This window comes from Phalacrocorax carbo, chromosome 16 (genome assembly GCF_963921805.1).
Source record: "Phalacrocorax carbo chromosome 16, bPhaCar2.1, whole genome shotgun sequence".
Classification (NCBI taxonomy): Eukaryota; Metazoa; Chordata; class Aves; order Suliformes; family Phalacrocoracidae; genus Phalacrocorax; species Phalacrocorax carbo.
Window position 1 is genome coordinate 9,318,870 of NC_087528.1, and position 13,111 is coordinate 9,331,980.

General features: G+C 63.9%; 1 protein-coding gene across 9 annotated transcripts in view; it reads left to right on the top strand.

Moving 5' to 3' along the window:
* RBFOX3 (RNA binding fox-1 homolog 3) overlaps positions 1-12,396 on the top strand; it is a 190,934-nt gene extending 178,538 nt beyond the window's left edge. For 8 of the 9 annotated variants that reach the window (XM_064467466.1, XM_064467461.1, XM_064467465.1 and 5 more), the window contains 11 exons: positions 3,031-3,282; positions 4,110-4,247; positions 4,772-4,825; positions 5,352-5,444; positions 6,615-6,675; positions 6,971-7,024; positions 7,300-7,432; positions 8,023-8,062; positions 8,667-8,728; positions 9,085-9,163; positions 10,141-12,396. In XM_064467466.1, coding sequence (XP_064323536.1) covers positions 3,031-3,282; positions 4,110-4,247; positions 4,772-4,825; positions 5,352-5,444; positions 6,615-6,675; positions 6,971-7,024; positions 7,300-7,432; positions 8,023-8,062; positions 8,667-8,728; positions 9,085-9,163; positions 10,141-10,185 — 1,011 coding nt within the window. In that variant the 3' untranslated portion in view covers positions 10,186-12,396. The remainder of the gene's footprint in view (positions 1-3,030; positions 3,283-4,109; positions 4,248-4,771; positions 4,826-5,351; positions 5,445-6,614; positions 6,676-6,970; positions 7,025-7,299; positions 7,433-8,022; positions 8,063-8,666; positions 8,729-9,084; positions 9,164-10,140) is intronic. The other variant, XM_064467467.1, reaches the window with a different exon arrangement.
* The last annotated feature ends 715 nt before the right edge of the window (positions 12,397-13,111 follow it).

Sequence of the window (13,111 nt, forward strand, 5' to 3'; positions counted from 1 at the left end):
GCGCAGGGCTGGTGGCACGGGGCTGAGCTGTGGGCAGGGCAGGGGCCGCCATGCAGGGGACACCAGTCAGGGGACCTTGGGGTCCAAGCCTGGGCTTGGGAAGCAGCATCCCACAGCCAGCTGGATGGAGCCGCTCTCTGGGGGTTCCCCTGGCCCCGTCAGCTCCCCAGCCCCCAGGCTCCTCGTCACCGTGCTCAGCCAAGGAGCTAGGAGGCAGCGGGACGCCAGCCTGCGGGACGCAGCAGCGTGTGCTGCGCTTCCCAGGGCCACTTCTCCCCTTGACAGCAAAGGCCTCAGCTCCCTGTCTCAGCCCTTCTGCTGCATCCCCAAGGCCATGGTGTTTTGGCATGGAGCCATCCCACAGCCTTGCTGGTGTCCTGGCCACAGATGGGCAGCATGGATCGTGGGGTGCTGCTTTTGCCCCTCATGCCGTGTTAAATACTGCTGGCTTTGCTCCGCACTCTGTCTCGGGTACCGCACTAATCTCCTGTCTCATTTACTAAATGAGGACTACAGGCTGTTAATAATCAGAATTCCTTTTAATGCAAATGTGGAAAGCTGCCCCACAAAGTGCTGTGTAGGAGCATCCCTTGCGCCCCCGGGAGGGATGTGCGGTGCATGAGCAAGGGACACCTGTCCAAGCCCCGTGTGCCTGGCACCCACAGGCCAGCACCGTGCCATGGGCTCCCTGTGCAGCTGGGCACCCCTTGCTGGGAGCACCCAGCCACAGGTCGGTGCCATCTGGCTGCCTGCCTTGGGATGCAGGGGTGGGTCTCCAGGACCCCCTGTGAACTCGACCCAGGGAAGGGGCTGCTCCTGGTGCAGGCTCGGGCTGCTGTGGGGCAGGGGCCCCAGTAACCTTCCCGGGAGGAGGAGAGGGGCCCCAGTGCTGCCTGGGAACAGGGACAGGGCTTTTCCCACGCTGCAGGCAGCCCAGAGCAGCCAGCAGGGGAGGACGCAGGCGGTGCGGGGTGTGGAGCCGAGCAAGCAGCCGTTTTCCTGTGATGTCAACAAGCATCACGCAGCCAAACCCATCACCATCCCACTCCCCATGGGACCCTCGCCCCCGGCAGACGCCTGCCACCAAGCTGAGCAGACCCATCCCTGCCGGGGATGGATGGGCAGAACTGTCGGGGGGGAAATACTGGAAGCCGTAGATCGGTGCCTCTGCAGCACCATCAGCCCTGGCGACGGCGAGCAGCAAAACAGGGGAACCTAATGGTCCCTGAATGAAATAATACTTGGGCTGACAAGCACTGCGACAGCCCTAATTAATAACAGATATGAACGTGGCTGTCGGGATGCGCTGGCGAGGAGCCAGCAGGGCCCGAGACCTGGACAGGTGGGGATGGTCCCTGCCCCAGCACCCATCTGCATTCCCCTGTCCTGCCGCCTGTTCCTGCCTGGGCAGCAGTGCCTGTCTCTGCTGTGATGGTGGCTGATCCTGGCTATGGTGACAGCAAGGACAAGCGTCCAGTGCGGAGCATGCAGGAGTGCTGCAGGCTGCTCTTGCTGCTGGCTCCACGCACAGGCGGGGAGGGCTGGGCACTGGGCATCAGGGATGTAGGTAGGGAGGGTCAGGCACTGGGAGTGCAACTGCTGTGACTGGTTGGTGTCTGCCCGCTCACTGGCACAGGCTCAGGTGCCAGGGCCAGGCTGAGCGCAAGACGGAAACCCTACAGGCTGTGAGATGGGGTTTGCGTCTGTGGCGCAGGCAGGAGTGTTGCCCCGGCTGCCCAGTTTGGGGATAGTACTGGGGAAGGGGCTCTGCTGTCCTGCAGCATCGGCAGCCCTGGGCCGCGCTGGCAGGTGCATCTGGCTGGCACATCCCTGAGCAGCTGAATCAGCACAGGAAGGCGCTGGCAAGCTTGCCGATGACTTGCAGATCTGTAGCGGGATTATTCGCGCTGGGTTTGCATGCGGTCCCTGCCATGCCCCCGGCACGGGCTCCGCTGCCTCCCTCGCAGGCACGACGGTCCTGCCGGCTGGGGGATGGCGGCTGGCAGAGCGGCCCCCCCTGGTTCTCCCCACCATCCCTCCGCACCATAAATCGGCCACACACACAATTAAGGAGCTTGTCTCCACGGGCTGAGCCACAGATGTATTTCATGGGTGAGAGGCTGCCGCAGCGGGTTGTAAAGCATCCGAGGGGCTGCAGGTGCTGCCCTGTGCACTGGCTTAGGTGTTTGCAGCCTCTCGGCTGCCGGCAGGGGCTGCTGCCATGTGCTGTGGCGGGTGTTCTGTGCAGTGGCGGGTGCAACACATGTGTGCGAGGGGGGAGAGCCCGTGGATGCCTGCAGGACTGGCAGGATAGATGGTGGGTGGGCGTGCAGGAGAGGCACAGGCTGGCAGCCCCATGCCATCCCCCGGCAAGCAAGGGCAGCCCATGGCACAGGTGCAGCTCACCCTGTTTGACCGAGGTGGCCAGGCCAGCTGCGTTAGAGCAAAGGCCCTAATCAAATATTTAGCAGTTAATTGATCCCTGTTTGGTGTTTGCCAAGGGGCCATCGATATCCCTCCCTGGCTGCCCCTCCCTGCCTTCCCGGACCCGCTCCCCTTTGCTGCCACCACCGTCATGGGGACACTGGGTTTGCTGCTGGCAGGGGTTGATGCTGTGCAGCCCCACCCAAGTGATGCTGCCTGCCTGGCTTGGCTTTGCTTTGCCCTGTATTGGGCTCCAAACTGAGGGCTGCCCTGGTTTCCTTCCCCGAGGAGAGGGTGATGTGCAGGCTCCCCTAATTAAGGCCCATGAGGCAGACTCTGTCCTCCCATTGCCTGACCCCCAGTGCACCAGGTAGGCTGGACCCTGGAACAGGACAGCATGGGGGCTCAGCTGCAGGCAATACAACCCAGGAGCTGTTGCAGCACAGAGACAGCCCAGGGTTTGAGGGGACACACATCAAAGGCTGGGGTGTGGTGGGGCTGGGGAGCCTGGGCGCTTCAGGGACCAGGCCTCTCCCTGGGGCAGGTTGCAGCCCAGGCACCCTGGGGACGTGGTGGGTAAGGGGGCTGGTGCTGCTGTCTCGGCAGGGTAACCAGGACGCCACGGCTCCGCCGGACGCGATGGCTCAGCCCTACCCCCCGGCCCAGTACCCCCCACCCCCCCAGAATGGGATCCCCGCAGAATACGCACCGCCGCACCCCCACCCCACGCAGGACTACTCGGGGCAAAGCACAGTACCGGAGCACGCCATGACCCTCTACACACCAGCACAGAGCCACGCCGAGCAGCCGGGCACCGACGCCAGCACACAGTCCATAGCAGGAACACAGACAGTACCGGTAAGGGAGTGGGGTGTGGGGGGCAGGCAGGGGTCCCAGGGCAGCACTGGACGTGCTGGGAGGGGTGCTGGAGCAGCAGCACTCGCCCAGCCATGGTCCCTCGGGGTGCTAGGCTGGGTGCCCCTGCTGTGGCTGCCAGCTCTCTCCCTCGCAGCCCCCCCCGTCATTTCTAATCACTTGTAATCTACCTGCTTGGCTGCCTTCCCACCAGATAGCTTCAATTACGGGGTTGTAATGCAGCGCCGGAGAAAGTGCTGAGCTGAGCACTTCCCAGCCCGGCTGCAGCAGCCCTGCATGCAGGGTCTGCCGCCCCCCACCCCAGAACACCCATGTGCCGCAGTCATGGCCCCTGGGCACCGGGCTGATGATGGGGAGAAAGGCCACTGTGAGGCCACCTGGTGCTGGATGGCTGTCCACGGTGGATCGCCCCTCGCCCAGGCCTCCCCCTCCCCAGGGCGTGCTCCCTGTGCCCTCACAGCGCTCAGCCCCCAGGTCCCCAGCACCTCTCATGGGGCGGGTGATGCCCTGACCCCACTTGCAGCACTAGCCAAAGCGGTGAGGTCCAGGCAGAGCTGGTGGCTGGTTCCCCAGGCTGGGCATTCCATGAGTCCCTGCAGGCAGAGATCCTCTCCAGCATCGCCCTGACTCGCCAGGCTGCAGGGACACCCATGGGGTGCCTGGAGCTTGGGGACCACAGCGTCCAGGGTGTTCCTAGGGTTGGGCAGGGCCAAGTGCAGGGGAGCGGAACAGTCCCCGTGCCCAGACCCCCGCCAGGGGACACAGGGCTGGCAAGGCCAGGGTCTGACAACCAGTGGTGCTTCCTGCAGCAGACAGACGAGGCGGCACAGACAGACAGCCAGCAGCTACACTCCTCAGACAACACAGACAAGCAGCAGCCCAAGAGGTTACACGTCTCCAACATCCCCTTCCGATTCCGGGACCCTGACCTGCGGCAAATGTTTGGGGTGAGTCCGGCCCCATCCAGCCACCCACGTCCCGCTGCTCTCCACTCGGGTGCTGCCCCGTGGCACCACAGGGACCCCAACACTGTCCCATTCCAAGGGCCTGTCCTGCCCAGCCCGCAGCATGCATGGGTGCCTCCATGCAGCTGCTGGCCATGAGCAGTGGTTTGCAGGATTAGCACCATGGTTAACAGCCAGGCTGTTGGACCAAGGCCCACGCATGGAGGGGGGGAGTGATACAGAGCCCTTGTCCCCCTCCCCTTGTCCCCTTCCCAGCCCTCATTAGGATTCAGAGCAGTGCAGGCTAATGAGATTTTGGGTGATACTCCTCAAGTCCTGGAACAGAGGGTACAATGGGAGGGCCAGGAGCTCTCCCCTGCATGACACTGAGGGTCCCCCAGTCTGGCCCCCGAGGCAGACCCCTGCTCATCCCTGGTCTGGCCAGGTGCAGAGCCCTGTGCCAGCAGCCCTGGGTCCGGGGCTGGGGGCTCTGCAGGCACTCACCCCTCTGCTCTCTCTGCTTGCAGCAATTTGGGAAGATCCTGGACGTGGAGATCATTTTCAATGAGCGGGGCTCCAAGGTGGGTGCTGTTCATGGCTGGTGCCATTACAGCGAGCCCCGGGGAGGGGGCTAGGTGGAGCTGGGAGGCCTGGGGGCTCATCTGCCTGCTCTTCCCTCCTCTACTGTCCCACGGGACCCAGGCATGGGATACCCCATCTTGGGGCAGCCCCATCCCACTGCCCTGCACTGGCTGGGGGGGCCGTGCGGGTCCCTGCACCCTGAGCACCAGAGGGAGGGGAGGGCTCATTCTGCTCCCCCTGCACAGGCAGCTCGTGTCCCTCTGTGTATGGATGTCTCTGTTGTATCTTCCCTGCTTTCTGTGCCCCTCTCCCAGACTCTTTTTCCCAGCTCGTGGGCGATGCTGGGGCCTCAGCCGGGGGTCCCAGCCCCAGTGGGGGCCCTGGCCCAGGCTCTCCATCTCTGCACTGCGGCAGCCTCACCTCCTGTGCCAGCTCTCCTGATTCACCCCCTCTCTTTCTCTGTCCCCGCACCCTCTCTCTGTCTCTCTCTGTCTCTTTCTTTCTCCTTTTCTCCTCTGCTCACAGGGTTTTGGGTTTGTAACTTTTGAAACTAGCACAGATGCCGACCGGGCACGGGAGAAGCTGAATGGCACCATCGTAGAGGGCCGGAAGATTGAGGTGCTCAGATAAGTGTGCTAGTGCCATGCCTGCGTGTGCGTGCATCCCCTCCGCCCTGCCTGGGGACCCTCTCCTGCCAGGGGCTGCAGGCAGGGGAGAGCTCGGGCAGGGGATGCTTTGGGGCAGCCCTGGATCCTGCCCTGGTCCCGCATGCCCCAGGGGAGGCTTGCTCGGTGCGTGCATACCTACACCTGTGAATGTGGCACGGGAGCATGTGTGCCAGCTGCTGGGAAGGTCATCACTTTGCGCAAGGAGCATCCAGCTCAAACGAACCTCCTGCATGTGGGGAGAGCTGGGGCACCAGCCCAGGCTCTGGCTGTGTTTTGCCTGGTTACAGAGGGGTCTGGCAGACCCCAGCTGCCCACAGCCCCCGTGCCCACCGCGCAGCCGCCCCGAGCTCTGCAGAGAGGAGGGGGGCTCTCTGCTCTGTGTGCTGTCCCCACCTCCCCTGCGCCTGGAAGGGAAGGATGCTGTGCAGAGCTCCTGAGCCCACTGTGCAGGCAGCTGCTACGCTGCCCAGCCCCTGAGGCTTTTATTTCTTCAAGCCAGGCAGAGGGATCAGGCTCTGCCCATTCACTGGCAGCCCCTTGCTGATTGCCGGCAAGTGGTGGGAAGTGGGGCAGCCCACGGCAGAGGGAGCGGGACGCAAATGCCCCTGGCAGTGCTGAGCCCAGGGAAGGGCAGCCTGGCAGGGCACAGCGATGCCCCGTGGACAGGCCCTGCCTATCAGAGAACGTGGTCCAACAAAGCTCGGCAGTAGCTGTGGGCGCTTGCAGGAGTGACCTGGGCTTCTGCTACAAGTGTGTCCTTCCTGCAGGCTGGGTCGGGCATGGGGTGGGGACGGGAGATGGCCAAGCCTGGCAGCAGCGTGTCGGGGCTCAGCCTGAGTGCAGCACCACAGTGGCTGGGGCATCGGCTGCCAGCCCTACCAATGCTCCTTGCTGGAACCAGAGCAGGAGCCAGGAGGCCTGGGCTGGCCGGGATTGTGGGCAGGACTGCATCACGGCAGGGCAGCTGCAGGCAGAGACTCTTCCTGCGTCTCCTCACGCAGCCGGCGTCCTTCGCTCCGGCATCTGAAGCAGCAGCGACGCGCGCCAAGTGGCCCTTGGACTGCGGCCTCGCCAGCGTTGCTGCCTGCATGTGCTGAGCTCCCATCCCATCTCTCCGTAGGTGAACAATGCCACAGCCCGGGTCATGACGAACAAGAAGGCTGCCAACCCCTACACCAACGGTAAGGGCCAGCACGAGGAGAGCCGGAGCTGCTGCAGGCAGGGGCATCCCTGGGCACCTGCACTCCCTTGCAGCCAGGCTGCCACTGAGCTCCTGCAGCAAATGCCCTCCGCACCCTTGGGCACAGGGGAGAGTGGCCACTCCCTGCCTAGTGTGGGGGTGCAGCCCCCTCAGGCACCCCACACGCTGCAGCTGCCCGGGGGTGGAAGCTGTGGCCCCTTGGAACCCAGCTGGGGAGTGTGGGGGAGTGCTGTGGAGAGGGTGCCCCCAGTCTCACCAGCTTTCCCTGCCCGCAGGCTGGAAGCTGAACCCGGTGGTGGGAGCAGTCTACGGCCCTGAGTTCTATGCAGGTAATGTCGGGTCAGGACCAGCCCTGCCACGGGTCCCCCCGAACATCAGCTCCACTCTGTGTCTGACCCCACCACTGCGCTGAGCAGCAAACAGCCCCCGGCCCCTCTCCCCTTTCCGTACCCCTGCATGCACAGCTCCTCCCTCCCTGTCCCCTTGCCCCTGTGTCCCTGTGGGGCTGTGTCCCTAGCAGGCCCAGGGGACGGAGGCAGCTCTTGCACAGTGACTGTGGGGAGCTGCTGCAGGAAAACCCACATTTGTCCTCTCCCTCCTGCAGTAACGGGGTTCCCGTACCCCGCCACGGGGACGGCCGTGGCCTACAGAGGGGCACACTTACGGGGACGAGGACGCGCTGTCTACAACACCTTCCGGGCTGCACCGCCGCCACCCCCCATCCCCACCTATGGCGCGTGAGTACCCGGGCGGCAGGGGGGCACTGCCTGCTTTGGGGCAGGGGGGTCTGTTTGCTGCCGCGTTGCTCTGATTCTGCTGCCATCAGCATTGCCAGGCTCTTGCGCTTCGGGGACAGGCTGCGGCTCTCCCAGCACCGGCCTGGCCTCAGGCTCTGGGAAGCCCCCCTCCGGGGCTGCTGCCCTTCAGGGTGACCCACATGCCTCCTGTGCCCCAAAGCACAGACTCTTATTTCAGCCGTGTCAGTTGGTTTAATAGAAATACTCTCTCCTGGCACACACGGCCACTCTGGTGGCAGGCGCGGCGATGGCGATCTGTGGTCGCTTGGTGCTCCCAGCAGTGATCGTGCACTGGACTCCCCCATCCCTGTGGCACCCCCTGTCCTTGGCCATGTCCTCCACCTGTCCCCATGTCCCTGCTCTCTCTGCCAGGAGTCCCAGGCCAGGACATGCCCTCAGGCTGTCTGGACGGCCACTCCTCCCCTGTTGGCTGTGCTGCTGGAAGCAGCCCCCCCAGGTCACCGGCTTTGCCCCGATCCCTCTCAGCCGGTGACACAGGCCAGGCTCTGACGCCTCCACCTTGTTTGCAGGGTCGTCTACCAGGATGGGTTCTATGGAGCCGAGATCTACGTAAGTGCTGCTGTGCCCGCATCTGGGCCATGCCGGGGACCCTGTGCAGGGCTGGGGATGCGCAGCATCAGGTGGCTCTGTGTTGGGCTCTGCCCCCCGCCAGCCCCTTCCCCTGGGGAGGGCAGCCAGAGCCCAGGCAGAGTGTGGATGGGAGCACAGATGGGAACGCAGCTCCTCCAGAGCAAGCGGGATGCTGTGTTCCCAGCCAGGCCCCGCGCAGGGCCAGCACCACACAGGATTTACAGCCTCAGCAAGTGCCGGTGCGCTGTCTTACACCGGCATTTAACCTCCATATTTAAGAAGCCACTGGCGATATTTCAGGCGGGCGGCTGAAGGATTTATCTAACGTGACACCTCATTAAAGCGATCAGGGAGGTGACATTCTCTTCTCTGGAATTTAATTTTTTAAGGTTAATGTTTGTGAAAGCCCCTGGGGAATGGTAATGAGGCTGGTGTGTGCCTGGTGGCATGGGCACCAGCTCCCTGTGGGGTTCCGCCACTGCTCCATGGCAGTGCTCAGGGGGTGCCCAGCTGCCCCGGCCCCCGAGCCCCCCCCAGCGGGTGCTTCCCTCCTCCCTGACAGCATTTTCTCCCTCCACTGTAGGGGGGTTACGCCGCCTACAGATACGCCCAGCCGGCAGCAGCAGCGGCAGCATACAGCGACAGGTAAACACCATGGGCATCGCGCTGGGGAGGATCGATTTCACAGGGGAAGCTCCGGGGGTGGGGAATTGATTTCAGCAGTTTCACCCCCTGCACCACCCAGTCCAACACACCCCAGCTTTTGTGGGACGAGGGCAAGGATGGAGCCAGGCACAATGAGGGTGTCCTGCAAACGGGGACCCTTGTGCTCCCCTTTGGACTTGTTATGGCAAGGACTGGTGCCCAGGCAGGGAGAAGCAGGGAGGTCCTGGGGGGCTCCCAGGTGCAGCAGGGGGAAGCAGTGGCCAGATGGGGGCCTGCTGAGGGGAGGCAGGACCCCGACCCCAGTTGCTAATGCCCACCGCTGTGTTTGCTCCTAGTTACGGCAGAGTGTATGCAGCGGCAGACCCATACCACCACACCATCGGCCCCGCTGCCACGTACAGCATCGGCACCATGGTAAGAGCAGCCCCCACGGCCTTTCTTTACTTCCCGGCGCGAGCTGCAGCCAGCCCGGGGAGGGGGGCCCAGCACAGCAGCCCAGAGAGCCTGCGGGGTGCAGGGGCAGGCGAGGGCGCCGTGGGAGGGGGAGCCAGGAGCAGGCAGCAGCAGCGCAGCCCCTGCCTGGCTCTGTCCACAGGCAGGCAAGAGTGGAGGCCCCCCCCCAAGCCTCCACCCGATGTGCCCCATTACACCCAGCCAGAGGCCACGCCACACAGTTGCCCACACACACTGCTTCCTGGGGGCCTGGCTGCCCGAGCAGCACCCCAGGGACCACTTTTCTCCTCCCCAGCGCAGGGCCATGTCCCGAGGCCCCGGTGCGCAGCCACGCAGAGGGAGCAAGCGTGCACGCCAGCACCTGCAGCCCACCCGCTCGCCGCGGCTCTTAGCTAGCTTCACAATCAGCATCAAAGATGAAAAATCCCACTTAATGGGCAGGATCTCAAAGCCAACCCATCTTTTTCTTCCTTTTTTTAACCCCCCCACCCCTGGCTGGGGCCAGGCTGTCGAGCGCCCCTCGGCACCCCCAGCCCTGGGCAGCTGCTAGTGAGGGGCCACGGCCCCTCCATCCTGTGGGGATGGGCAGGGTGGCTACCAGCCCAGTGCCACAGCGGGGACGGGGACGGCTCCTCTGCAGTCACTGCAGGCAGGAGGAGGCCTGGCCACGGTGGTGCTGTGCTGGGGGCACAGGGGCTTGGGGCACCCCGCAGCCCCCAGCCCATGCACCACCCCAAGGCAGCACCCGTGGCCATCCCAGAGCTTGGGCAGCGCTGGGCACCCTTGGCCCTGCCCACCCCTCATGTCCCAAGGACAGAAGTGATTTGGTGTCATTTTAAAGAGAAAAAAAAAAAAAAAGAAGGAAAAAAAAGGGAAGAACTGGGCTTTGCCTCTCTCTCGAATACTGATTGGCTTTTTTTTCATCTTTGATGTTGCAGGCTAGTCTATACCGAGGAGGGTACAGCCGCTTCACTCCCTACTAGCAAGACAGACACAGCCCCTCCCACCACTAACACTGACTGCTCACTAGCACCAAACCAAACCAGGCAGACAGAGCCGAGGCCGAGCCTCTGGAGGAACCGCGGGCCCTGCCCAGGCGGGCTGGGGCTGGGCCTGGGCCTGGGGCTGGGCTCCGCTGAGCCTCGGCAGCCCACACCTGTAGGGTTACCTCAAGCCGCTCCATCCCGCCGCCTGCCCGCATCTCCTGCACCGTCCGCCTGCCCCGGTGCAGCCCTGCGCCTCGGTGATGCCGAGCACCGCAGGACCCCGGGCGGCCCCTGCCCCCGGCATCCCTGTGGACTGCAGGGAGTGGGGCCAGCCCTCGGCCCCAGTGGCACCCCGCTCCCAGAGCCGGGTCATGGGGTCCCTGGGCAGCTCCGCCCCAGCCTGATCCCCTGGCGGGTGCTGCCCTTGCTCTGGGGGGCAGGGGGCTTGTCCCCCCATGAGGCAGGAGGGGATGCTCTGCCCACAGGGGTGGGGGGCACAGAGCTGACTGCAGCCCCAGAGCAGCCCCTCTGCCCCCAATAGAAGAGACAGGAGCTGGTGGGGACTTCTGTATGCTCCCTGGGGACAGAGCTGGGCTGGGGCAGGGACGCTAGGGACAGCCCCCCCCGGGGCAGCCCCCCAGGCAGCAGCGCTTCTCTGGGGTGACTGTGCTGCTCCATGGAGGAGCTCTGGTGCAGCAGGATGGCTCCACAGCCGTGGGGTGCAGTATGGGGCTCGTGGGGGGCCGAGCTGGTGCCTGCATCCTTCCCAAACAGCAGCTTGGCCAGGCTGCCCCGCACGCTGCTCCAGCAAAAGACTTGCCTCTCTGTTTCTGTTGTAGTGAAACTGCGGCCGTTTCCTTCTGGGACCAGGAAGGGCAAAAAAAATCCACACACACACACACAAAAAAAATAAAAAATAAAAAAATTAAAAGCAAAGCAACAAAAAAAAAAAAAGCAAAGCGGTAACAGCCAAGTGAAAGTCCCATACTGTCCACACACGCACCGAGCGAGTCCCGAAGGAGCGCCGCAGCGAGCACGGACCAGCCGGACGCGCCAGAGGGGTCCCTCTCCGCCCCGGCCCCGCAGCCCGTGGCAGGGAGGGAGAGCTGGCACGCCGCCGAGCGCGGGGGCGTCCGGAGGGGCCTCCGCCTGCCCAGGCGCAGGGCCTGGGCACCACGTCTTCCTTTCCGCTCCGGCACGGCGGCGCTGGGGGTGCCGGTGGAGTGCTGTGGCACGCTGCCCCTTCCCCGGCTCTGGGGACTGGGCGCCAGGGTGGGAACCCGGCTTCGTTTTTTCCGAGCTCCGGCGCTTGCCGGTCATCAGCGTGTCGAGTGTGCGAGGCCTTGGCTCCCAAGGGGAGCTGGGGCAGCGGTGCAGCCGCTTTGCTGAGGCGCTGGGCGTTGCAGGGGGATAAGCCTCTGCCTTTTAAAGGGAATTTTTGTTAAGAGGAGCTTGCAACTCGCTTGCGATCCCTTTCCCCTCCCTCCCCTCCATTCCCTGACGCACCTGAGGCTCCCACCCTGCAGGGAGCAACCCTGACTGACGCCGCTTGTGGCCCCCTGCGCTGAGCTGGGACAAGGACTGCCCTGTTCCCACTCCCGCCTGCTCCATGGCATGGGACATGCTCACAGCCACCTGTCCCTGCCCAAGACAGCGGGATACCGCCAGCCCTCAACGGGGGATCTCGGCCATGGCATCACCCAGAACTGGGGGCCAGCATCGCCTGTGGGGACCAGCCCGAGCCCTGGGGTCGGTCTGCAGCAGCCAGCATGCCAGGTCCAGTGCCCGGCAGCACAGGCCATCGCAGAGCCCACCCTGGGGTGCAGCCCCGTCCCACGGGGCGTCCTCGCGCTCAGTCCCCTGCGCCCTGCCCCATGTGGCTCTGCCACTCCTCAAACCTCACTTTATAGTCTGCAGATGCCCCCGACGCTCCAGCAACGAGCTCCCCCTTTTCTATTCCCGGTGTACATAGCCCTGGCCACCCCGGCCCCGCGCCCCTACCCCTGTACAAAGCTCCTTCCATCGCTGTACTGGCTTCTTCCTTACAGCAAACCCCTGCGCTGGCCGCCAGCGCGCAGGCTGGCACCGACCCATCCTGTATGCTTCAAAGGTGTGACCATTCTAATAAACAGTATTATTATTATTATTATTATTACAAGGATTATTATTATTATTATTGAAATTATTAATAAAGATTTCTTTCTTCAACCAGGGCGACTCAGGTTTTGACTGGGGCACTGGCGCAGGGGCATGGGGCCGGGCTGGCACGGTGGGTCTGGCCATCCCGGCACACCGCTGGGCAGGGGGCTGCAGCCTGCAGCAGGCAAGGTGGGGAGTCTGCCAGGACCCCCCCAGCCTCACCGTAGCAAGGGAGTGGGGTGCTGGCACGGCAAGAGCCCTCCCCTGGCTGTGCTGAGCCCTTCATTTTTCGAACGGTCAAATAATTCATTTCAGAGCGAGTCCCCCACTGGAGGAGCAGCAGCTTAACTGCTGACATATTAATTTTCCTGACTAGGAGCCAGCATTGTTTGTGGGACCAGGGCTGGTGCTCAGAGGGAGCTGGGGCTGGGCGACCCCGCTGTGCGGCGCGCTCGCCTGCCTCCCTGCCTGCTAATTGCTTGCTCACCAGACTGTGAGAAAATAATTGCTGCTATAAATTTTCTCTCCTTCCCCACATAAGATATCCAGGGGAGGCAGCGCTGCCTGCCAGCCCTGGGGAGAGGGCAGCATGGGCCGTGCAATGCTGGGGTGGGTCCACAGCAGACGGGCACAGCAGCCACCCACACTGGGCTGCTCTTCGGGACTCAGTGTCACAGTGGAGCTGGAGATGGCAGCTCCACACCGACGCCAGGCTAGTCCCCGAGGCGAGCAGACGTAGGGCTGGGGGATGTTCTCAGGGCAGGCATCCCCAGTCTGGGTTCTT